General features: G+C 37.7%; 1 protein-coding gene across 2 annotated transcripts in view; it reads left to right on the forward strand.

Moving 5' to 3' along the window:
• Positions 1–25,838, forward strand: part of UNC13C (unc-13 homolog C) — a 589,653-nt gene that overhangs the window by 527,537 nt on the left and 36,278 nt on the right. For both annotated transcript variants that reach the window (XM_068536284.1, XM_068536278.1), the window contains 2 exons: positions 4,723–4,803; positions 13,341–13,488. In XM_068536284.1, the coding sequence (XP_068392385.1) occupies positions 4,723–4,803; positions 13,341–13,488 (229 nt within the window). The remainder of the gene's footprint in view (positions 1–4,722; positions 4,804–13,340; positions 13,489–25,838) is intronic.

The following is a 25,838-nucleotide window of genomic DNA, read 5'->3' on the forward strand; positions in this document are numbered from 1 at the left end:
AGAAATAGCCCTGGCGATGTGTCTAGCATTCTGTGTGACATCGGGAAACATAATCCATCTCCCCCAGCTTCAGTTTTCTGAACTGAATGTTTGTTATATCAGCTATAACTATTTCAGTTTCGAGTGATGGAAAGCCAGACTAACAAAAGCAAGAAAGGAATTCATTGCTCCATGAAACTTTATAGTCCTGGGATAACTCCGGTTTCCATCACTGCCTGATTAGGAAGTCAAACAATGTTACAGAACCCAGTTACTCACTGTCTCTCAACTCTGCTCTTTCCTTGTTTGACTTACTGCCTTAACAAACCTCCTTTCCTGTTTGTAAGATGGTTCTCTGCTTATATCTAACATTTTGGAACTTGAAATCTTGTAAAAAACAAACAAACACCCCCGCTTGGTGCAAGGAATTCCAGCAAAGTCCACTGGCACATCATCAACTCTAATAGAATATTATCACCACTCCCAAGCCAACCACTGTGGCCTGGGGAATGGCGTATGCTATTTAGCTTAATTCACTTACCCACCCCTGAGCTGGGGGTACAGGTAGCCCCCTTCAAATCTTACGAACACTAAATGGGAGAGACTGGATCCTCAGTGGGCATATGCACGCTACCTGGGAAAAATCAGAGTCCACAGAAAACATCACACTTTAGGTCCCTTCGTGGCCTCAAAATTTCCTCAATTCAGTGAATTCTCTCTTGATTATAATGAACTAAAACCAAATTATGAATAAAATGTCATAAAAGAGTTAATTCATTAAATAATCTGAAGGACTAAAAATAGAATCGTGTTATCCATAGGTGATGGAAAAATAACTTAGTTTTAAATCATGTTTTCCTATTATTGTCCCTTGATTTTTAAATATTTGCTCCATTTAGTTGTTATTATTTGAATTACAGAGCAATAAGCCTTCTACATTGTTATCTAAAAAGTTAAAACTCTAGCCAAAACACAGAATTGCAAATTTTTTAACTGAAGTTGATTTATTGTATTGTGTTAATTTCTGCTATACAGTAAAGTGATTCAGTTATACATATATATACAAATTCTTTACCATTGTGGTTTACCACAGGAGATTGGATATAGTTCCCTGTGTTATACAGTAAGACCTTGTTGTTTATCCATTCTATATATTATAACGGTTTGCATTTGCTAACCCCAAACTCCCAATCCATTCCTCCCCCAGCCCCCGCTTGGCAACAAGTCTGTTCTCTATGTCTGTGAGTCTGTTTCTGTTTTGTAGATAGCTTCATTTGTGTCATATTTTAGATTTCACATATAAGCGATATCATGGTATTTGTCTTTCTCGTTCTGACTTACTTCACTTAGTATGATAACCTCTAGTTCCATCCATGTTTTGCTGCAAGTGGCATTATTTCATTCTTTTTTATGGCTGAGTAGTATTCCATTGTATATATGTACCACATCTTCTTTATGCATTCATCTGTCAATGTCATTTAAGTCGTTTCCATGTCTTGGCTATTGTGAATAGTGCTGCAATGAACATTAAGGGTGCATGTATCTTTTTGAATTGTAGTTTTGTCCAGATATATGCCCAGGAGTAGGATTGCTGGATTGTATGGCAACTCTATTTTTAGTTTTTTGAGGAACCTCCATATTGTTTTCCACAGTGGCTGCACCAACTTACATTCCTACCAACAGTGTAGGAGGATTTCCTTTTCTCCACACCCTCTCCAGCATTTGTTATTTGTAGAGTTTTAATGATGGCCATTCTGATCCGTGTGAGGTGATTCCTGATTGTAATTTTGATTTGCGTTCCTCTAAAAATTAGTAATGTTGAGCGTCCTTTCATGTGCCTGTGGCCATCTGTATGCCTTCTTTGGAGAAATGTCTATTTAGTTCTTCTGCCCATTTTTTGATTGGGTTGTTTGGTTTTTTATTGTTGAGTTGTATGAGCTGTTTGTATATGTTGGAAATTAACCCTTCTCAGTCACATCACTTGCAAATATTTTCTCCCAGTCTATATAGGTTGTCTTTTCATTTTGTTTATGGTTTCCTTTTCTGTGCAAAAGGTTGTACATTTTTTGTTTTGTTTGTTTTTTATTAATTATTATTATTTTTAACATCTTTATTGGAGTGTAATTGCTTTACAATGGTGTGTTAGTTTGTGCTTTATAACAAAGTGACTCAGCTATACGTATACATATATCCCCATATCTCCTCCCTCTTGCGTCTCCATCCCATCCTCCCTATCCCACCCCGCTAGGTGGTCACAATGCACCAAGCTGATCTCCCTGTGCTATTTGGCTGAAAAGCTTGTACATTTGATTAGGTCCCATTTCTTGGTTTTTCCTTTTATTTTTATGGCCTTGGAAGACTGACCTAAGAAAACATTGGTACAATTTATGTCAGAATGTTTTGCCTATGTTCTCCTCTAGGCAGAACTGCAAATTTTAGAATGTCACTTTCAATGTTTTTGTTTTCATTTTAAATCATGGGTCTTTTCATTTTCATGTATTAATTTGAAAGCAGATTTGATCCATAGGAAAAGCATCATTTGAAATAATTGTATTGATGAGTAAATTCAGAAATCCTATATAGAAATATTAACCAATGACTACCTTACTTAAAAGAACACAGAAACAAGGAAAATAGAACAATGAGAGAAACTAATTGCTTTTCTGCATGTGATTATGATTTAGGATTAATTCATTAAGCAAACATTTATTCAGATTTTGACATATTCTATAGTACTTCATCCTCTGGAACTTTATAATGTATGCATATTAAGTATGCCCAACTTATCACTATTTTATGGGATCAGATTTATTTGGCATAACATTTTTTTAAAAATGAATACATCTTTATGGACAGGTGATACAAGATCAAAACCAGTTAGTAAAAATACATCTGAGACTATGAATTTACTGCAAGCAAGGAGTAACTCATTACAAGACTTTTTCAGAGACTACCTTATTTCAGTGAGCTATGGCTAAATCCCAGAAAATCATTTCTTGCAAGAATTGTATTTTTCTATAGCACTAACATATATTATGTATTAGCATCTGTTAAAAAATTATCTGACCACATCAAAAAGCCAGTCAAGATTGATGAAGTCAGAGAGATTTATTTAATATAAAGTAAAGCATTTCTCTCTATAATTTGGCAAAAATTTTCCATCATTTTTTTTGGTCTCAATGGGTAGTTTAATATTCTAACTACCCGTTTTTTAAATATTTTTAAAATATTAAATGGACTCATATGTTTGTGTTGAAATCCCTATATCAGAGAAAGAGGCAGTGAGATGCAGAAGTGTATATCATGGATCCAGCATTATACCATGTTTTCAACAATATTCAGAGGAGTGTGATTCCATTCAAGCATATTGAATCATTTAGGATATGCTGAAGAAGTACAATTCAATTACCAAAAACATATTGAGGGCCTAGCAGGTGATAATTGCCAAGAGAGATAGGCACTGAAAGTCTGCAGAAGTGAGTAAAACATATAGATTATCTTCAGAAAGTCTGCAGAAGTGAGTAAAACATATAGATTATCTTCGGAAAGTCATGGCATCTACTAAATGACAGAGTAAGACAAAGGCTAGAATAGAAGGATGAGCCACTGGCTGTGACTCTACAATTTGTACATTGCACAAAACTGTCCCACTAAGGGAGTGAATGACGGCCGAGTTAGGGCCCGTGCAACACTTGCTAAGCCACATGTATTGATGTGCACCTGTGCCCCGTAGAAAAAGAAGCACCTTTTATTACTGACCAAAAGCACTGATCCCTTGACCAAGTCATGCATTCTCAGAGCTACATCGGCTTTCCTTCTAATTCATAAAGAGACACTTACATAAGTTAGAATTTAAGCTCCAGGAGGACAAAAGTCTTTCTTTTATGAAACAATATATCTGTCACCTAGAACAGTGCTGGCACATAATAAGCACTCAATAAATATTTGCTGAATGTTGTTGACATAGAATAGTGGACGCCCTGGGGAGATTATATCAATATGGGGGTCAGGAATTTCTAAATTTTTCTTTTACACAAAGTTCCTTTATTGTTGTCTTCAACTTTCTATCATCATTTCCCTAAAATAGTTTTAAATAAAGAGAGAGTTCATAGTGAACAATGAGGAAAATGCATTGCTAATATGGAAATCAGTTCCAAAACATTGAAAAATGACTTTAAAATATAGAAAATCTCCAGAGCCAAAATCAGTTAATTCTTTAGGAATTTTCCTGGTAATGACTAAGTATTGAGGATATCCTAGAAAGAAAATAAAGTGGGAGCATTGTACTTAAAGTAGGTTTTATCAGTGATAATTGAATGAGGCTAAAATTTACCTCCTAAATCTCTTACATGATGGACCTTCCTCTGTGTGACAGAACAGAAAGCAGGAATTAAGGTGGAATAGCTTGGACACACATTTTCTAGGTTTATCTCTTTTTTTTTTCCCCTACCATTAGCTTGCAGGTGAAAAATAAAGCCACCTATGAATCAAAGCACTGCTTTTTAAGTAAACATTTAAAAGCATTTTAAAATTAAAACATTCAAAAGCATTTCTTCTTTTGGCAAAATGGATTCTTATTAAATATCTGACAAAATCATCCTCTAAAATGTGTCCACATGAAAAAGATATCTCAAATGGGAAATATCTGCATACAGGGATTATATACAGATTTTGTTTGAAAACAGTTGTTAAATAAATGAACTGGTAATTTTATAAGCAGTTTTTCACTTGTTTGTTTTCCAGGAGCACATGATTCGAGAGGATACCAAGGGTCTGACACGGAGACGGTGTGCTATAATGGAGGTGGTCCTGGCTACCATCAAGGTAAGGTTATAGTGTCCCTGGATATGGATCCAGAGTTCTCTGTGTACCCTCAGAGAAAGGTACCCCCAGATGCATGTCTGTAGAGCTGTGCCATCCATAGACACAGTAGACAGTTGTACACATACATTCTGGGAGTGTGTCAGACTTAGGCCATACTATGTCATTATTACATCCATATTGCTCTGCCCTTAGAGTTGCTTCCTTTGTCTACCTTTAGAAAATGTGTATGAAATTTATGTTTAACAGGTGTTTTCAAAGAAAGACATGTACCCCCAAAGCCCAGTTAAATAGATAATTCAGGGGATTTAGGATTAACAGAATTTCTGTTTGTGTTTTCTATGTTTGCTGAAATGGTTTTGGAAACAGCAATTTTCTCTTCTCTCTCAGTAAGGACAGTAATTTAGTTTTCTGCTGAAAACGCAAAGGCATTGCATTGTGTGCATCAATTTTTCATAGCCAAAGGTTGACCAAAAGTTATTGGATTGTGGGCTAAATATAGGCAGATCTCAAAACATAACTTAGAAGTTCTTTGTTTTCATATGATTCTTTATAGATTTATATACATACATTTTATATTTATATGTGAAAGTTTATTAAAGTGAAAAATTAATTCACCTCCTAAATTTGGACTGTGTCCAATGTCTCAATACTTCACTTGGGGAAGCATCTATTATCAAGGATATGTGAATAGTGTAACAAAGAACTGTGAGCTACCACAAGCCATTTTCCGAGCACAGAATAATCTCACTGGATAGAAATAGACACTGCAACGGTAGTCATTAAAACAGAGTTCTATTTGTATAACAATTGGACACCTTCAAAAAACTATTACTTCATGACTTTTGTAGTTTCAGCATTTAATAAGAGGACATATTTTGCTGCTTCAGTGTCAGAAACTGCAAAATAAAATTTGTGAGGTAACTATTTTGTGACACCTGGTGGAAAGTGGCGAGTGTGAATTTCAGCAGTGAGATGACAGTGATGGAGTTTCTAAAGATGCAGCCAGAGTATGGGCTGGAAGTATAAGCATTTTGCAAAATTATTTTTTAAAATGGTAAACATGAAGAAAAAGGAAAAGATAAAAAACCTGTTCTTTTTGAAAATAATTTTCAAAAATATGAATAAGAAATGACTGATCCTATGGAGTTATAGCAGCACTAATGGCTACAAATAAGGAAGTGCTAGTAGAAAAAATAACTCCAAGGCACACCATGAACAGTAAAAAAAAAAAAAAAAAAAAAAAAAAAAAAAAAGTAAGATTTTTAAAATCAGAATTCAGCCCTTCATAGATTTTATAAGGTCAATGGATGACTCTGAGAGCACAAGAAAAATATGTTCTGTGAAAATAGAGAATGGCATTCAATGTACTGACAGACCTGGCTCCTGTTCCTAACACCAGCCTTTCTCTAATTCTTCTTGGTGGGGACAAATGACCACCTCCCACAGGACTAGTTCTGCCCAAACTCTGGGACAATCCTGATCCGCAAGCAGATCCCCCTGATCTACATGTTGACAGCTCAACTATCCCATCTTCCTTCCCAGGTCATCCAATGATACTTTAGTTCAGCCTCAGCCACCAGACACTTGCCTTGCTCTTTAGGAAAAAACTACTGCCTGGTGTCCAAGATCCAGCAAATGGATCCATGTCATTATCTTGTTCTCCAGGACCAGAGTCTGACCCTGGCCCTTCTGAACCTCAGAGTCTGAGGTCAGGTCTTCAGTCTCCTTATTTCCCAGCTTCTGTGATGCCAACTTTTTCTCTGGGGTCCCCATGCTACACCTGCTTTACCTGCTTTGAGACCCTTTTATCTTTTCTGATTCTGAGATTCGCCCTGACTGTACTACAAGGCACTAACTGTAATGTTGACTGCAAAGGAATTCAGGAGAAAGAGGAGTACTTAAAAGAATTGTAGCCTCAAGAGCTAGTGATTCAATGTCTGCTGGGAGCTCAGCAAAGGGAATACTGTAAGGCAGAGACTTCATGAGAAAGATATTCTTATACCGAAGCAGTAGATGCTACCCAGGCTGCCAAAAACATGATCCTTAATTCCTTTTCATCTGAATTTAAGCAAATAAGCTGGACATGAGAAAGTGAGAACTGAAGGAGAGAATGCTATGGAATTTGTAGACTATAGACTGAAATAATGTTGTGCATTATTTCAATCATCTTTCATATACGTAAATTATCTCTCCTGATCCTTATAAACATCCTGGGTGTTAAGTACATCAAGAATGATCATTCACATTTTACAGATGAAAAAGCAGAGGCTAAGCAGGTTTAACTTGTTTGCCTAAGGCCACAGAGTTGCTTGTAATTGGCAGAGTTGAGAAAAGATTCCAAACTCTAAAATCAGTGTCCTTGCTTCTATGTTTCATTATTTCACTAAATGTTAACAAGGTGTAGGAAAATGCAGCAAGCCAAAACAGGTAATATTCCTACAGAGAGATTAGTTCTTTTTAAATTAAAGTACTGTATTTCAATTATTTAGTTTATTTTTTAATTATTTAAAATAATGTGAAATCCTTCAACCTCTGCACAAGTACCGATGAAAATATTAACTTTCTTAAATACTAAAATTCTAATTGGACTGGATTAGTCATACCAGTTGCAGGTAGTTTCAATTGTAAATTAAAAGGATAGAACATGGCACAAGAAACAGAATTACAATGATCTGCTGCAGCTGGCATGGTTGGCCTTAGAGACATTACATTTACCTGCCAACACTGAGCCAAATCAACAGTATTTATTTGAAAATAAAGGGAGAAAGGCAACAGCTCTGAAACAGACAGCTAACAACTTAATCAGTATGTGCAAGCTGCTACAGAGGCCAATGGAGAAACCCTATTTAAAGTTGACTTTTGAAGAAGAACTACAATCCTGCATCCTGTGGACCAAAAAACACATTCTCAGAAACTTAGACAAAATGAAAAGGCAGAGGACTATGTACCAGATGAAGGAACAAGATAAAACCCCAGAAAAACAACTAAATGAAGTGGAGATAGGCAACCTTCCAGAAAAAGAATTCAGAATAATGATAGTGAAGATGATCCAGGACCTTGAAAAAAGAATGGAGGCAAAGATTGAGAAGATGCAAGAAATGTTATAGAACAAACAAACAGAGATGAAAAATACATAAATGAAATGAAAAATACACTGGAAGGAATCAGTAGCAAAATAACTGAGGCAGAAGAACGGATGAGTGACCTGGAAGACAGAATGGTGGAAATCACTGCTGTGGAACAGAATAAAGAAAGAAGAATGAAAAGAAATGAAGACAGCCTAAGAGACCTCTGGGACAACATTAAATGCACCAACATTTGCATTATAGGGGTCCAAGAAGGAGAAGAGAGAGAGAAAGGACCAGAGAAAATATTTGAAGAGATTATAGTTGAAAACTTCCCTAACGTGGGAAAGGAAATAGCCACCAAAGTCCAGGAGGCACAGAGTCCCAGGCAAGACAAACCCAAGGAGAAACACGCTGAGACAAATAGTAATCAAATTGACAAAAATTAAAGACAAAGAAAAATTATTGAAAGCAGCAAGGGAAAAATGACAAATAACATACAAGGGAACTCCCATAAGGTTAACAGCTGATTTCTCAGCAGGAACTCTACAAGCCAGAAGGGAGTGGCATGATATATTTAAAGTGATGAAAGGGAAGAACCTACAACCAAGATTACTCTACTTGGCAAGGATCTCATTCAGATTTGATGGAGAAATCAAAAGCTTTACACACAAGCAAAAGCTAAGAGAATTCAGCACCGCTAAACCAGCTCTACAACAAATGCTAAAGGAACTTCTTTAAATGGGAAACACAAGAGAAGAAAAGGACCTACGAAAACAAACCCATAACAATTAAGAAAATGGTAATAGGAACATACATATCAATAATTACCTTAAATGTGAATGGATTAAATGCTCCAACCAAAAGACACAGGCTTGCTGAATGGATATAAAAGCAAGACCCATATACATGCTGTCTACAAGAGACCCACTTCAGACCTAGGGACACATACAGACTGAAAGTGAGGGGATGGAAAAAGATATTCCATGAAAATGGAAACCAACGGAAATCTGGAGTAGCAATACTCATATCATCTAAAATAGACTTTAAAAGAATGTTACAAGAGACCAGGAAGGAGACTACATAATGATCAAGGGATCAATCCAAGAAGATATAACAATTATAAATATATATGCACCCAACATAGGAGCACCTCAATACATAAGGCAAATGCTATCAGTTATAGAAGAGGAAATCGACAGCAACACAATAATAATGGGGGACTTTAACACCTCACTTACACCAATGGACAGATCATCCAGACAGAAAATTAATAAGGAAACAGAAGCTTTAAATGCCACAATAGACCAGATAGATTTAATTGATATTTATAGGACATTCCATCCAAAAACAGCAGATTACACTTTCTTCTCAAGTGCACACAGAACATTCTCCAGGATAGATCACATCTTGGGTCACAAATCAAGCCTCTGTAAATTTAAGAAAACTGCAATCATATCAAGTATCTTTTCCGACCACAACACCATGAGATTAGAAATAAATTACAGGGAAAAAATGTAAAAAACCCAAACACATGGAGGCTAAACAATATGTTACTAAAATAACCAAGAGGTCAATGAAGAAATCAAAGAGGAAATGAAAAAATACCTAGAGATAAATGACAATGAAAACACGATGATCCAAAACCTATGGGATGCAGCAAAAGCAGTTCTAAGAGGGAATTCATAGCAATACAATCCTACCTCAAGAAACAAGAAAAATCTCAAACAATCTAACGTTATGCCTAAAGGAACTACAGGAAGAAGAACAAACAAAACCCTAAGTTAGCAGAAGGAAAGAAATCATAAAGATCAGAGCAGAAATAAATGAAATAGAAACAAAGAAAACAATAGCAAAGATCAATAAAACTAAAAGCTGGTTCTTTGAGAAGACAAACAAAATTGATAAACCATTAGCCAGACTCGTCAAGAAAAAGATGGAGAGGACTCAAATCAATAAAATTAGAAATGAAAAAGGAGAAGTTAAAACTGACACCGCAGAAATACAAAGGATCATAAGAGACTACTATAAGCAGCTATATGCCAATAAAATAGTCAACCTAGAAGTAATGGGCAAATTCTTAGAAAGATACAACCTTCTAAGACTGAACCAGGAAGAATTAGAAAATATGAACAGACCAATCACAAGTACTGAAATTGAAACTGTGATTAAAAAACACAGAAAAGGGGGGGCTTCCCTGGTGGCGCAGTGGTTGAGAATCTGCCTGCTAATGCAGGGGACACGGGTTCGAGCCCTGGTCTGGGAAGATCCCACATGCCGCGGACCAACTGGGCCCGTGAGCCGCAACTACTGAGCCTGCGCGACTGGAGCCTGTGCCCCGCAACGGGAGGGGCCGCGATAGTGAAAGGCCCGCGCACCGCGATGAAGAGCGGTCCCCGCACCGCGATGAAGAGTGGCCCCCGCTTGCCGCAACTAGAGAAAGCCCTCACACGAACCGAAGACCCAGCACAGCCAAAAATAAATAAATAAATAAAAATAAAAGTAGCTATAAAATTTAAAAAAAAAAAAAATGAGGAGGAAAAATTGTTAATTTAAAAAAAAAAAAAAAAAAAAAAACACAGAAAAGGGAACCCTCCTACACTGTTGGTGGGAATGTAAATTGATGCAGCCACTATGGAGAACAGTATGGAGGTTCCTTCAAAAACTAAAAGTAGAACCACCATATGATCCAGCAATCCCACTCCTGGGCATATATCCAAAGAAAACCATAATTCAAAAAGATACATGTACCCCAATGTTCATTGCAGCACTATTTACAATAGCCAAGACATGGGAACAACCTAAACGTCCATCGACAGATGAATGGATAAAGAAGATGTGGCACATACATACGATGGAATATTACTCAGCCATGAAAAAGAATGAAATAGTGCCATTTGCAGCAACATGGATGGACCTAGAGATTGTCATGCTGAGTGAAGTAAGACAGAGTAAGACAAATATCATATGATATTGCTTGTATGTGAAATCTTTTTAAAAAATGGTACAAATGAACCTATTTACAAAACAAATAGAGTCGCAGATGTAGAAAACAAACTTATGGTTTCCAAGGGGGAAGGGGGGGGAGGGATAAATTGGGAGTTCAGGATTGACATATACACACTGCTATATATAAAACAGTTAACTAATAAGAACCTACTGTAGAGCACAGGAAACTCTACTCAGTACGCTGTAATGACCTATATTGGTATAGAATATAAAAAAGAGTAGATATATGTATATGTATAACTGATTCACTTTGTTGTACAGCAGAAACTAACATAACATTGTAAATAAACTATACTCCGATAAAAATTAATTTAAAAAATTAGAGTATAACTGTGACATTCATGCAGTTATAAAACTTGTCCTAAATATTATTTAACTCATCAATTAATGAGGGAACCAGTAAGATCTTATAACTGGCTCAAAGAAGATTTCCAAGAACCACACATAAAGATAAGCAATGAGGAAAGCTGAAATAAATTTACAAATAGAGGCAAAACAGATCTAGCCACAAAACAGTCATCAGTTTCATCCCACCAGAAATAATTAATTTGCATTTCTGACAACTCTCAGTTGCCAAGAGATCGTGAAACATCATTGTAGCTGCTGCTCGTTATTCTTCCTGTACTTTACTAGTTTAGTCCTCCAGCACTTATGCTCAGGTTTGATAAAACTGAAGTTTGTCTGGGAAACATTGAGAGGGAGAATGCCTTCCCCTCCACAGATGCCACCTAGTCCCGGTTCAGTTTATCCCACTACTCTTTACAGTTAGGGTATGTTATTTCATCTGATACTTCCCTGGGTCATTACGTAAACAGAGCTCCAGAGCTCACCCCACCACTCCTCCAGGAAAAACAAATCCAAGTGAAACCTTCCACTCTCAATACACTCATTTAATATTTTTCCACTTTAAGTATCATATCACCTTTCCTAAAGAAAGGAACTCTGATATTTTGTTTTCATCCACCAAGGCACCTGAAACAATTCCAGACTCTCAGTCTTCAATAAATACTTTCTACATGTGAAAATATTTTAACATTTATATAAGAAGATCAAGGTACAGAACAAGTTTAAATATTACAGCTTTGTTGACTCTTTAAAAATAAGAAAAGGCTCTTCCCATTTTGCTGTGCCCCCTCTTCATAACCATAGGTAGCTTTAGGTGCAGCTTGTGTTTTGACAGTGCACCCAGCTGGAGTGGAATGGAAATGTAAGTGGCCATGGGTTTTTCTTTGGGAGGAGGGTGTCTGCAGTTGTAGCCAACTTTCTTCAGATCATATCACCATTGCCTACATCCTCAGGCCTGTGCCCTTAGTCTTCTCTACATTACGGTCTCTGAAATTACACTCAGATGCCTACAAATGCTCAGAGTGTGTTTCTACTTAGGGAAGAAAACTGAGACAATTATGAATTTTCAGTTCACTGACATGTTTCACCTCAGAAATTTTTAAGAAGTGGGATAGAGGGATAACATATATCCATTTAGGAGAGTGTATCAGAATCATTTGTTGAGCTTTTCCAAAACATACCCTTCTGTGAGAATCCTAGATCGTACGAGGCAGGTTGCAATGAGGGTGTAGTTTAGCATTGTTGGTACAGGGAGAGAGAGAGAACCATTTATCTAACATTAATAGAATACTATAAACACATTATCATCTATAAATGGTTGGGAAATAACATCCTTAGTCCTATCACGTGTCTCTAGTGAGCCCTCCAAAGTGATGTCTGTGCTTAATACCTGCAGCATTAGAAATGCTCATATCCCTCAATCACCTCATTTATTGTCAAATATATATGTTGTCTATTATCTTACCTATAAATATTGCAATGCTTTGAGTTTGCTGGATGACAAGAGCAAAAGAAGAAGAAGAAAGAAGCTCTGTGTTTCATTGCATTTCTCAGACACAAGGTTCAGGAGATGTTGGATTATCCAAGGACCACTCTGCATCCTCAGGTTGGCCTATGTGTGCACCATTGTGTGATTAGATCATGGGGAAGATGGGAGCAGTGGGCACCTGTCCTAGAATTGCAGACTAGTATCTGGAAAATACATGACCAGGAGATACCTTCTTTATGAAATTTGACAACCCTGGATGTTTTTCTCATGTTCTGGAAACAGAAGTCAACAACCAAGTTGACACAGTATCTAAACCTGGCATTCTGTAAGCATGCTGGCCACTGCATCTTCACGATCCCATTTCTTTAACTTAAGTGTTGAATGAGAGGAAAAGTCTTAAGCTGCGAGGATCTGATGTCTGTGATGCAGAGCAACCCTTCAGAGATACTGAGGGAACCTGAACTACATGGTGATGACTTGGCAATGGCCATCTGGTGCTATTTCTTTGTATCTACCTCATGTTGATCATACTGTATTATTCCATTTGAGCCTCACGATTATGGCAATAAAATCCTTCATCTAATACTTCTTTCTAAATGCCTCTGCTTACATTATTTTTTTCTTTTTAGCAATACTTTCATGCAGGAGGAAATGGCCTGAAAAAGAATTTCTTGGAGAAAAGCCCAGATCTTCAGTCTCTGAGATACGCTCTCAGTCTTTATACCCAAACAACTGATGCCTTGATAAAGAAATTCATAGACACTCAGACCTCACAGAGTAAGTAACACATTGGATGTGAGAATAAGTAAACTGAACACAACTAAACTTCAACATAGAAATCATTATAAATAATATCTCTAATTTGACTATAGTAAATTAAAGCAGCAATAAGAATGGGTAATTATTATTCATAGAAAATTGCCCAATCTTTAGCAAATTATTTTATAATTTCAATAACACTGGGATATGCTCAGTACTAAAACTATATAGGGTGGTTGACCCTTGCTGTTGATTCTAATTTCATAAAATTTAGTAAAGCCTAGTTTTGAATTTCCATAACTGTGATATTCTCAATTTAGAACAAAAGAGTTAGTGTTTGTTGGTCTTGGTACCTTCCAAAGTAAGAGCATAATTCCCCAAATCCTGCCTTCAAATGCAAAAATCTCTGCTATCGGGTTTTCAGGAGGGCAACATCATTTAATCCTAATTTTATATGAGAAAAATTCTAACTTACTTTGAAATGAGCCAAGAGCCAAGTATTTTATTGGCAACTCAGATCTGTTGCATGTGGCAAAGCTCCCACCTCATAAGCTTCTAGGATATTACTGTTAACCTTTCTTTCAAGTTGCTTTGTGATTTATTATATTTCGGTAATTCCATGTATTTAAGATCTGGCATTTCTGAGAGATTATTGAAAATGTCCCTCTGAGTCAAAAAAAAAAAAAAAAAGCCAAATGCAGGCTCAAACTCTAGAACATAATAAATTGCCTCCCAGATATAATAAAAAGAAATAAGAGGACACTATCTTCATTCATGAGAGCTCCTTCAAAGGAAGCATACGGATCTTTTTCCTCTGATGAAAATGCCCCAGACTTGTCTATGTTTCGTCATGGATATTTTCATTTTTCTAATTACATGGAAGATAATGCCAAGGTAGGTAGGTGCTAGGTAGGTGCTTGACCTGTCTTTAATATTATGCTCTGTGCTTTCTGATAGTATCCGACTAAATGCTATAAATCCTCCTCTTAATGTGATCTTCAAACCCAGCTTACATTTTAGGATGGTTCCAGAAAGGAGAAAAGAGTTGAGTCATAAAGCCTTGTCAAGATATACATTACTCCTTGAACCCATGATCCCTCAAGGTTTTCTAAACTGTGTAAATATGAATGCAATTCTAACACATCTTATCAGAATAGTGTCGTTGCTTTATTCCCAAAGAATGTGAGTGCATAAAAACTTAGCTCTGCTTTTATAGGTATACATTATGTGTATATACACACAACCCGTGTTTCAACATAGATGTTACACCAAAAAAACTACATATGTATATCAATTGTGGTGTATGGAATTTGGCACACGTGTTGATTTTCTTTTGTATGAATTGTTTGGCAACATCAAAAATAAATAGCGGGGGGGAATAAGAGGATTCATAATCCTAATATCCCTGACAACATAACTTATTTTCATCTTGGTCTTTCTTTTTGTTTTTTTACTCCCCTTTTCTGGCTTTTTCTAAGTACACAATTTTTTTTTTTTTTTTTGCATAATTGAAATTGGTAGGCTATGGATATGAAATGGGTTGCCTTTTCTCTGACAGTTACCTTCAACCATGCCAAGAGGAAACTATTTCCATCTCCTCCCTCACTCCCTTGTCATCCCTCCAACTGCCCCCCAGCCCAGCATGATCAGGCCCAAAGGACCTGAGGTGTGAAGGGGACTTGAAGTGCCCTTTGCTCCCCCGGCCTCCTCATCTTCTAGATCCCTCTCTGCTTCAGGGTTTTGGGGGCAGAAACTGAAGGGGAGGAGGGAGATGTCTTTAATGCCCCCTGTACAGCTGCGTCCAGTACCTGCTTCCTGAGGGCCCCGTGCTAGGGATCCTCCTATCTGCTCAGCTCCCTTCAGGGAGCCCTCAGTTCTTGCCTCCTGCAGCACCTACCGTGGCTTCCTGCTCCTTGAGTGTCTGCTCCTAGTGTCCAGCCCTCTGGAATGGGGTCCCAGCCAGAAGGCTGCCGCCCAGCTTCCTCCAGCGGGCCCCACCGCAGCTCATATATGCTTTCCACGTCTTTGGTGATAATGGGGACTTCTCCACTATCAATCACCTGCCCTCTCACTACAATTCTCCTTTCTACCTGCTCAAATACTTGCTTATACTTTCAAACTGGGGGGAAGGGAGGAGGAAGAGAGAAACTCTGCTGCCTAATAGAACATAACCATTGTTCAATCAAAAACAGAGGCGAGCCAAGTCTCATCAATTAATGGATGCAGTGTTTCTGAGTTTTTATCCAGTTCCTTTCTTCCAATTCTATCGTAATCCTATCGCAATACTCATTACCATAGAGTGAATAATAAAGTTAGCAACTGCACCATATCCCTTATAAAATAGGGAAAGGAGAGATGATAGAGGAAAATTCACTGAATGTTAGAATTCTGTATGACATACCCCAAAATAGAACATATTAAAGGATGCAATCCCCATTTCTATAACAGTCCCTATCATGGGTTGTATGTATGACTTCCAAATGCCCGGGGCCAGCCCATATTTCCTTTGGCTTCTAAGGAACCTCAGCTTCTAGGGTTCTTTAACTGACAGAGAAACATAGAAAAGTTGTTGAATTCTCGAGGGCCTTATTTACATGGGCTGCTCCACTCTTCTATGAACATTTGACATGGGGTGTGTTGAAAGAGAGGAACTTGGGTGCCACCCCCTTGGATTCCTTTGGTATCCTCCCTGAAGATGCGCATTTACAATTAATAGTAGGATCAACTCTCCCTTTTTTGTACCTGCTATCCTCGTATCAGGAAGGGGAGTCCAAAATGACCAAATGAAGTCTCAGTTCCCAGTGTAAATATTGTTGCAATTATTCAAATAATTTTCTAGAACTTGGCTCAGTACCAAATACCCACGAATATTTATTATGTTTAATTTTTGTTAATCTAATTTATATTTTGTTAATACAATTTAGAAAGACCATACTGGTGTTATGGTATCTTTCAAATATAAAATTTGAAATGGGAGCTAGTGCTGCACACTGCAAACCCCTGCTACCCTCTGCCTGAGGAGCCCCATTCAGGGTAAGCTGGGCTGTCAGATCCCCAGGAAGCAGCCCTCAACCAGTGAAAGACAGGAAGCTGGCAGATTAAAAAACAGACAAAACGTCAGCTTCCTCAGTTGGGACAACTCTAAAATGAATTCTACGCCAACTCCAGAGTTCCCCTGTGAGATGAATCTTCACCCCTTCAGGGAGCATGCCTTCCCAGATGGACCATTTACCATGGAATGCTTGTCTCAACTTTCTGCTCCCGGGGGAACCCAAATCCAGGGTCACACTGCTGGAAAGTGAGGATCCAGATTCCAGGTCAGCTCCTCTAGATCTAAATCCTGGGCTCTTAACCATTATGCCTGCATCTTCTCGATGCTAATTAAATTATAAAGGCCAAATGCCCTGAATGAATGTTTTCCCCATTACTTGAGCTTTTTCTCTCACGATTTCTTAAGTTAGGAATATAGAACTAATTAGAGAAACTCAACTTATAAAGTAGTGAACATTATTTGGAAACAAATTTTACATATTTCATTTACTTTATGACTCACAAAACACAAACTGATTTTTGGTCTCCTTCATTTCTAACTCATACTCTACAAGTATTAATGAAACATCATTCAGGTGTTACTTAATCAACATGTTGTGTAAAAGAACTTGGAATCCTTTAGAAATTTAACTGTGCTTTTTAAAGCATCCATATTTCGTTCTCGTATCCTCATAAAATCTTCCCTTACTCCGTTTTCTTCTTTCCCTCTCTCTTGTTAAAATGTTCTTTCACATCTCTTTCTCCTTTCTGTTTTTTCCTGATCTGTGTTAGCAAATTAATTGTAACATTAAATATATGGGGAAAAAACAATGAATAATTAATGAATTATTTTTTCACTGTCTTCAAACTGAAAGACATTCTTTAAAAATATTTTTAATTCAGTTTTTACACAAATGGGCGTGTGAGTATAGAAAAACTTGCTGTATATTGCTCACTTATTCTTTATTTTATTCCTCTTTTTTTCCCTTGCTCCATTCTCTCCATTTTCACCTTCCTTTCCTCTTTCTCTGATCTCTTTTTAGAATAGATTTAGATATCCTCTTTCTCCAGTAATAAAAAAAAAAAAAAAAGGATAGAGTTTCATTAGAAATTTTTGTGCCCAGAGTTCAAATGAAGTCCATCAGTTTGGAAAAACCCTGTCTTCTCTCCTCTTTCTATTCCAAATATTGGAAAATAAACAAATGCCAAACGGATAGGGAAGTATTCTTAAGTCCTCAAGTGAAACTGAGAGTTCGATTCATAAGAGTGTCATGTTTATTAGCCTAGCAAGGTACTGCAGTAAGAAAACACCATATTATGCTGCATTCACTTAACAAATATTTACTGAGCATCACCTCTGAATGAAGTCCCACACCACGGGGCATATATTCAAAGCTGAACATAGTGTTATGTACACCAGGTGCTCTAATATGGTGGTTCTCAAGCAGAGGTGAATTTGTCCCCCCAGGGCAATTAATTACAAATATCTGAAGAGCTCTGCTTGTCTCATCTGGGAGCGGTGGTCATGTTACTGGTATCTAGTTGGGGGAGAGCAGGGAGGCTGCTAAACGTCTTACGGTGCACAGGACAGTCCACAACAAGAAGTTATCTAAAGTCTCCAGGTGGCAGTAGTGCTGAGGTTGGGACACCCTGCTCTAATACTAGACTGAAACAACGTGCGAAGTGATGTAACATGTCATGTTAGAAGAGGGAAAAATTTGCCTTGGGAAGACCGGAAAGGCAGAACAGTCAGTGGGAAAACTGAGTCATGAGGAGGTAGAAAGAGGAAGGCATTCTGGGTTCAGAAACTGTCCAGGAAAGAATATACTTGCATTCTTAATTTTAAAATCCCAACGTGTCAAGCATATCCACAGTATATTTTTATGAGGAAAAAATGTTTGTTTTGCTTTTAAAGCAAAATTCACCATATCACCACTAATAGGTAGTGTTTAAAAGTACCTTAGAGTTCCTTGCACTGTTAACTATTTTGTGTAACATTAGTAGAAATTATTTTAATATTTAAAGTAATTACCATGTTCTTCTCTTGGAGTTGGCCCTATGGCTTAAATTGGGTAGTTAGCTTGAAAATTTATACTTTTTTATTGTGGTTTCTCAAAAATGTGTTACTTACAGTTTTAGAAGCTGGTACAAAATTCATTTCTTGAATCTTAATTACAATATTCATCATCATTTTAAAAAAAGCTTCTCTAACAGCTATTTCATTATACCAAGGGCTCTTTGAATATTTCATGCAGTAGCAGACAGTGAAAAATGTATAAAACTTTAACATATTAAGTAGAATTCTTTTCAATGGATAACACAATTTGGAATGAGGCATAGAATGATTAATTGCTGACCTATCCTGTGTCATATTCTGTTTCCTTACCTGAGCATTTATTACAGCTTGAGGAGCCTAAATCAAAAATGCTTTAAAGACAAAGGGGATTTTTTATGTCTAAGTTACAAATGGCTCATAAAGCAAAAACAAAAAAAAAAATGACTGTATCTATTAAAATATATGAAGTGAAATGTCTTTATTCTATAATCTGCCCTCTTTTTAACTTTTTATGAGCAATATCTTTGAGTCCTTGCTTATTTGAAATTTCTTAAAATTTAAATCAGATCGTTTTGGTCATTATAATAACTTGTTTCCTGCTAAAGTAGAGTATAATATATTTTAATCTGAAATGTAAATCAGATAGCTACTGACACATTTTGAATCTACGAATATGCTTCAATACATTCATTATGTATAAAGCATTAATTATCTCTAATTATGTTCTTCAAATTACAAAAGATATGTCCATAAGAAGAAAAGAAACCCTTTGTGAAGTGGTTCACTGTAGAAAAGGTCTCTTCTTATCAGACATGTAGAACTTAACATTAATAATATTTAGTTGGCAGAAGAGCTGGCATCAAAATAAAGAGATTAGCCTTTAGGCCAAGGGCCACAGCGGAAACTCCACCTTGATGCCACCTGTGGGAGAAAATGCTGAGGAATGTCTTCAGGCTAAATAAAGTTCATTTAGCCATCTTCAGTTTAATACTGATTTGAAAGCACAGTCAGAAGTGGTCTCTCATTTTAGCTAATAAGCCTTTCAGAGATCACCAGAATCCCCTCCAACACGTCTATGCCCCTGTCTTATCCCTGGGACAGTGGGATTCCACTAGCTAGCACTGCCTTCTAAGACAAGAGGTTAGCATTTCTTATGCAGTGGAAAAATTGAGAATTTATGCGATTTGGCTCTTCAAATATTGCAGTTGGTCTGATGCCATTCAAAGCTGGGTGAGGCTCTTCAGTGCAGTCAAAAAGCTGTACACAAATAACTTTAGTAGGAGTGGTGATGTGATACGGTCTGAGCACCCTGAATCCTTTCCCAAGGTAGAGATATGTTAGATAAGGTTACAGTAATGCTGAGCAATACTGGGCACTGAAAGCAAGTTGTCCACCGCTGTGCCAGTCTTCCCAACCAGTCCTGCGAGGTGAGTAACTCCATCCATGCTTGTTCAGGTTAAGAAATGAGTCACAAACAGATTAAGAAACTTGCTAAAGTCACATAGATAAGTGGCAGAGACAACGTCCTTCCCACTATTTCACACTTATTTTAGTCAGCAAAGAAAGCAGAATATTATTACTTCCTACACCCCGCGCTTTCTTCTCCATAGTTTTGAATAATTGGGGTTACACTTCATACTTCTTACTTCTCATTTTGGTAAGACTAAAGCTCCCTTCTGTTCAGGAGGTAATCTTTCAGTTGGTATCTTTTTCACATCAGCAACAAACTCTATCCCTGAACGTCTTCCTTGCTTCCCAGTTTCTTCGCATTCTGGCCCCAGTTACTGGGCAGACTTAGTGGCCAGGGCATCTTTTGAATGTTAATTGGAAGTAATTGTACTGTAGGAATCTAAGTTGAAAATAAGAAAATGCATCCTGCTTTCCAAAAGCCCTTTCTAACATAGGCTGATTTCACTCCTCTAGAGTCTACTGTGTGTGTGTGTGTGTGTGTGTGTGTGTGTGTGTGTGTTTAGGCTATTGCTGCTTTGGTCTTTCTTCTCTTTTCTACTCTTCTCACCCTTGTCCCCCACCAGCAGAAAGATCATTTTGTACCACTCCCCTTGCACATAGACTCACATCATGAGTGCTAATCTACATTTCTCTCTTCTCCCAATGTAAATCCTAGAAGACAGGGCCTTGCTTACTCATCCCTCAAACCTAAGTGCTCAGTATCGTGCTGGATACAAAGTAGGTGCGTTAGTGAATTTTAGAAAAAATAAATGCTGGGAAATTAAATGCAGAAAATTTTAAATTGTGTGATATGACACAGTCCTCATATTTGAATTGATGCCATTACAAATCTTTATTGAAAGCAAGTATATTTACAGCTCAAAAGAGAGGGAGAGGGAGAGAGAAGAGGGGGGAAAGAGACAGAGAGAGAGAAGTTTACAGTTTGATGGCTGATAGTGTTCAGTAGTTTCTGTACAAGGTAGAAGATAGTAAGTGCCACTGGAGAAATACAAAGGGCTATATAAAGTTAGACGGAGAGAATAAGATCACGGATTTGTATTAAACTCTTGAAATCACCATGTGTTATTCAATCTGTTACATGAACTTAAACATAACCAGGAAAAAATGAAATACACTACTGTGTTCAGTTTAGGTCACAGATACATTCATATACCCTTTCATTTGACTCATTTTTAGGAGCATCTGCCATGTGCCAGCCTTTGTGTTAGATGCTAGTTAAAACTACAATGAAAGGCTGTGCTGAATATCTTCCATTTGCCCCTTCGAATCCACCCTACTTTCTCCCTGGGGCTGGGGCGTATTGATTACAACAACAGACTCTCTTACTCCTTGTTTCCCATTGGGTTCAGCCAGTAGGGAGCCCCTGCAAAGCTGTGGGGGAGGAAAGAGTAAGGTAAGGTATTCATTCTGTCCGCTCCCTCTGGGCATGATCCAGTCATTCAAGCTGACTTTGTCCTTTGACTCTAAGCCTCTCAAAGTTGCCTTCCCTAGAAGACTCTCCTTGTGGACCACAGTAGCGACTTCCGCCCCTCAGGCTTTAGGGATTATGGATATTAACAGCCCCACTATCCCTCCTGTTTTCCCTAACCCGCCACCTAAACCTTCACAGTCTCTTTCTTAAACCATCCAAAATTACCCTAATTTGAGTTTCCATCTGTTTGCTAATGATACCCCGACGCATACAAAGGCAAATCTTCATGGCTTTGCTAGGTTTTTCTTCCATGCCAACTCTTTCACTCAGGTCATCAAAGATTAACATTTTAAAATAAACAAATCAAGCATCAGAAGAATTATCTTTGGAATGAGAAACAAAAGACATTGCATTTTGATGACTGAGCTACCCAGAATGAACGGAAGAGTATGTTAACTTTTCACTCACAAGAATATTTGTTATACTCTGGCCAAGTCATCAAAATCCCAGCTCCCACTTTCTCATAATGCAGTTTATCTTGCTCAGTTTCATCTCTGAAAACTGGAAGTCAGATTGAGACAACTGGGAGCCACTGGTGAAATTTGCAAAGTTTAAGAGCCCTCATAGCACAGACTAAGCAGGTGTTTATTGTATGTCATGTAATGGGGAAATTATCATTCTTTGTGCGCTCATCTAAGTATGCATATTTCTAGGTCAGAAAAAGGGTACTTTCATTATTGCTTCATTCATTTTTTTAGCATAAATAGTTGAAAGATTAATTTTTCCATAACACTACCCATACAACTGTGTGTAAGGGAAAGGTATCTTTTCATTTCTCAATTGGGTGAGAACTAGATCTCATTCCAAGACTATGCAGAATATCAGTGGTATTAGAACACTGCTTTCTCACTTAAAGTACTCTCTGTTAGTTGCATCTTAAAGGCTAAGTTGGATTTAAACAATTCTGATAATGAGTAATGTGCATATTTTTCTAAAATCAAACCAAAAAATTAAATAAAAATTATTTTGTTTCTAAAACAAAACAAACAACAACAAAAAGCACTTGACATTGGCATTACTTTCAAAGATCTAACGAATAACCACTCACACTTGGAGTTTACTATAGTTTATAGGCATCTTCAAATACCTTTTTTCTCACCTGAGTCTGAGAACAGCCCTGCAAAGTCAGACAGACGTCTTTGGATTATTGGTCTGATATTCCACACTGCCTCTGGGTGCTCTTTTGAGATGGTCATTTCACCCAAGAGCAGTAGTTGCCATTGAAGTGATTTGAGCAAGGGTACAGTGTGCAGAAAAAGACTGAAGGGAGACAAGACAAAAGAAGGCAGCCAGGTTGGAGGCTAGGCTGTGCGAATAACTATGGAGACATGCGAGCAGGTTCAAGAGGTAGTTCAGCACTCTAATAGGCATGAGCTGGTGAAATAAATCTTGTCAAATTAATAGAAATTTAGGATAATAAATTTCTTTTATAGGGTATTAAAATAAAGCAATATTTACTTCTGTGTGGTGAAATTATGTTTTTTTTCTGCCTGCTTATAATTTTCTGCACTTTCAAATTATCAAAGAAAGTCCAGGCATTTCTGTTGAATCATAATTTTAAAAGAAATATGTGGAGAACACACTTTGATCTGCAAAGTAAATTAGTTTCATTGAATACCAAGGTATAATCAGTTCAAGGTGGTAGGTTTTAATGTCTTTCAGGACCTTGGATTTAAATCTGTGGGATGAAATTAACAGCCCAATTAAACCTTCTCCTTACGATTCAAAGGATCTCAAAATTGCTCTGTTGGTAGGAGAATTTTGGAGTATGAACTACACATACGTGTTATATTTACAAACATATATATGCTATATGTGTATATGTAATTTAATTATTTATAAATCTTATTTTATGAAGAAAATGACCAGAGTAACTGTGTAATGCGTTGATTAAAATTAAGCAAATGCTAAATCAGTGATAAAACAGGTATTCTTAAAATTATCTAACACTTTCTTATTATGGGTAATTATGATATTCTTCAATGTTTTTGTTATTGTTGTTATTTTTGTTTTAGGACTGATTAGAAAGTGAAACAGAGGTTAGAATCAGTTGTTGGGAATTTTATGGAAATGCTGACAAACTGAGATGTCAGAAAAACATTCTGCAAATCACTGAGTCAAGAAAGCAAAACACAAAACAATTTCTCTGGATCCTCTGAGCCGTAACATCTGTTTTTATTCACTGAGAACAGGTTTCTGTGACCAGTGGGTTCAGTAGCATTAATTGAAAATTGCAGACTATTGCTTTACAACCTCCATGTGCCCTTTATAACTGTTTTCTCCTTCGGTTATCCCGTGGCACTAGAAGTTAAGCCTTGCTATTCAGTGTTTAATTTATCTTGGAAAAAGAAATAAGAACTGTGTTAAGTAAAATGGAAATAGTAAATCTCAATCTTTAAAGGTTGAAAGTCAAGCTTGTGTAAACCTCTAGCATAAAGGTCTCTGCTTATTTATGGAGAAGAAGGGGCAAGAAATTGGTATGTTGGTTAAAACAGGGAAACGGGGAACCATGCAGTCATGGCCCAAGCATCTGCTCTACCTCTGCTTGGCTATCTGACCTTGAGACAAGTCACTTAACTTCTCTAAGCCTCAATTTTCCCATCTGTAAAATGGATAACATAGCAATTCCAAAGTCCACTGGGTCCTGGGAGGATCACAATGGTAATACATGTGAAGTGCTTAGTGCACAGCAATCTCTCAATAAATGTTAATTTTTAGTGCATCACTGATATTGGGCACACTGTCTAAAAAGTACCTCTTTCTTTTACAAACATGAACAGAGAGGAACTGTCTTAGGATGCAGCTCTCTGAGCAAGGAAGCTGATAGTCAATCACATGCTTCTCTGTGAGCTGTACCTCGTTACCAAGGGGCTCTCAGAGTGACTGAGAAACCTACCACACTGACACATGAAGGATTCACACCTGCAGTTTCTATGAACTTCTTCTCCATACACGCCATGGTTGTCAAATAATTGTATATTTTTTGAACACTTGGTATATGCACAAAGCGCTATGCTGGTAGGAGACACAGGGGGAAAACTCTCTGCTCCAAGGAGCTTACAATGAAGCTAAAAACAACTACATGAAAGGGAAAAAGCATCACACAAGGTAGCTTACGCTAAATACCGGGTGAATCTAAAGACCAAGTACTAAGGGCTTTCAAGGAGGGAGAAATGACTGTGGGCAGGAGAGTTGGGAGGATTCAGAGAAGTGTGGCTCAAGGTGGGCTTTGACAAATGTCTGAGGTTCAGGTAAGAGGAGAAAAGGAGGGCACGTCTGCAAGGCACAGAGTCCACATCGACAAGAAGAAGTACTTCTCAAAGTGGAGTCCCAGGAGTAGCAGTGTCAGGGTCTCCCGGTGCGTCAGTCAGCTCAGACCACAGTAACAGAATGCCACAGACTGGGCGGCTTAAACCAAAGAATTGTATTTTCTTATAGTCCTGGAGGCTGAAGGTACCAACAGATTCAGTTTCTGGTGAGAGCCCTCTTCCTGGCTTGGAGGTAGCTGTCATCTCCTGGTGTCCTCACATGGTGGAGAGAGCACACTCTCTTGGTGTCTCTTCATATAGAGACCCTAATCCTGTTGGGTCAGGGCCCCCCCACTCTTATGACCTCATTTAACCTTAATTACTTTCTTAGAGGCCCTGTCTTCAAATACAGTCACATTAGAAGTTAGAGCTTCAATATACGGATTTTGAAAGGACACAAGCATTTGGTCCATTAACACCTGAGAACTTGCTAGGATTGCAGAATCTTAAGCCTCACCCCCAGTGCTGAGTTAGAGACTCCAGGTTTAAGCCCCAAAAGTCTGTGGTTTAACCAGCCCTCCAGGTAACTGAGTTTGAGAACCACCGGAGTAAAAGGTCTTTAGGGAGGAGTGAATGGAAGGGAGATGGAAGAAATAGGTTATGATCAGAACTTGGGAGCTTTGAATGTCAGGCCCAGGAGTGTAGAGATTGACCTGCAGTCAATGTGAGGCCCAGAAGAAAGGGGAGGTCAACAGGTTAACCTAAAGGACTCATGCTATGCCATCTACTTTTGCATAGGAGGGAAGGAAGAAAGGAAGGAAAGAATGCAGAAAAGAAGGGAGGGATGGAGAGAGGAAGGGAAGGAGAGAGAAAGGGAGAAGGAAGAGGGAAGGGAAGGGAAGGAAACCTCTTGGTAAATAGTTTTGCAGTTTAAATATTTACAGTCTAAATGTAGTAATAGCAGGAACAGACAAGAAAGGATGAATATGAGAAACATCATGAAGGAAGAAACTACAGGTCATTACAAAATAAAGCAAGCAAAGGAGAAAGAGTGGTAAACTTAGGTAACCTGTAGATCAGTGAAACCTACCGC

This window comes from Eschrichtius robustus, chromosome 1 (genome assembly GCF_028021215.1).
Source record: "Eschrichtius robustus isolate mEscRob2 chromosome 1, mEscRob2.pri, whole genome shotgun sequence".
Taxonomy (NCBI): Eukaryota; Metazoa; Chordata; class Mammalia; order Artiodactyla; family Eschrichtiidae; genus Eschrichtius; species Eschrichtius robustus.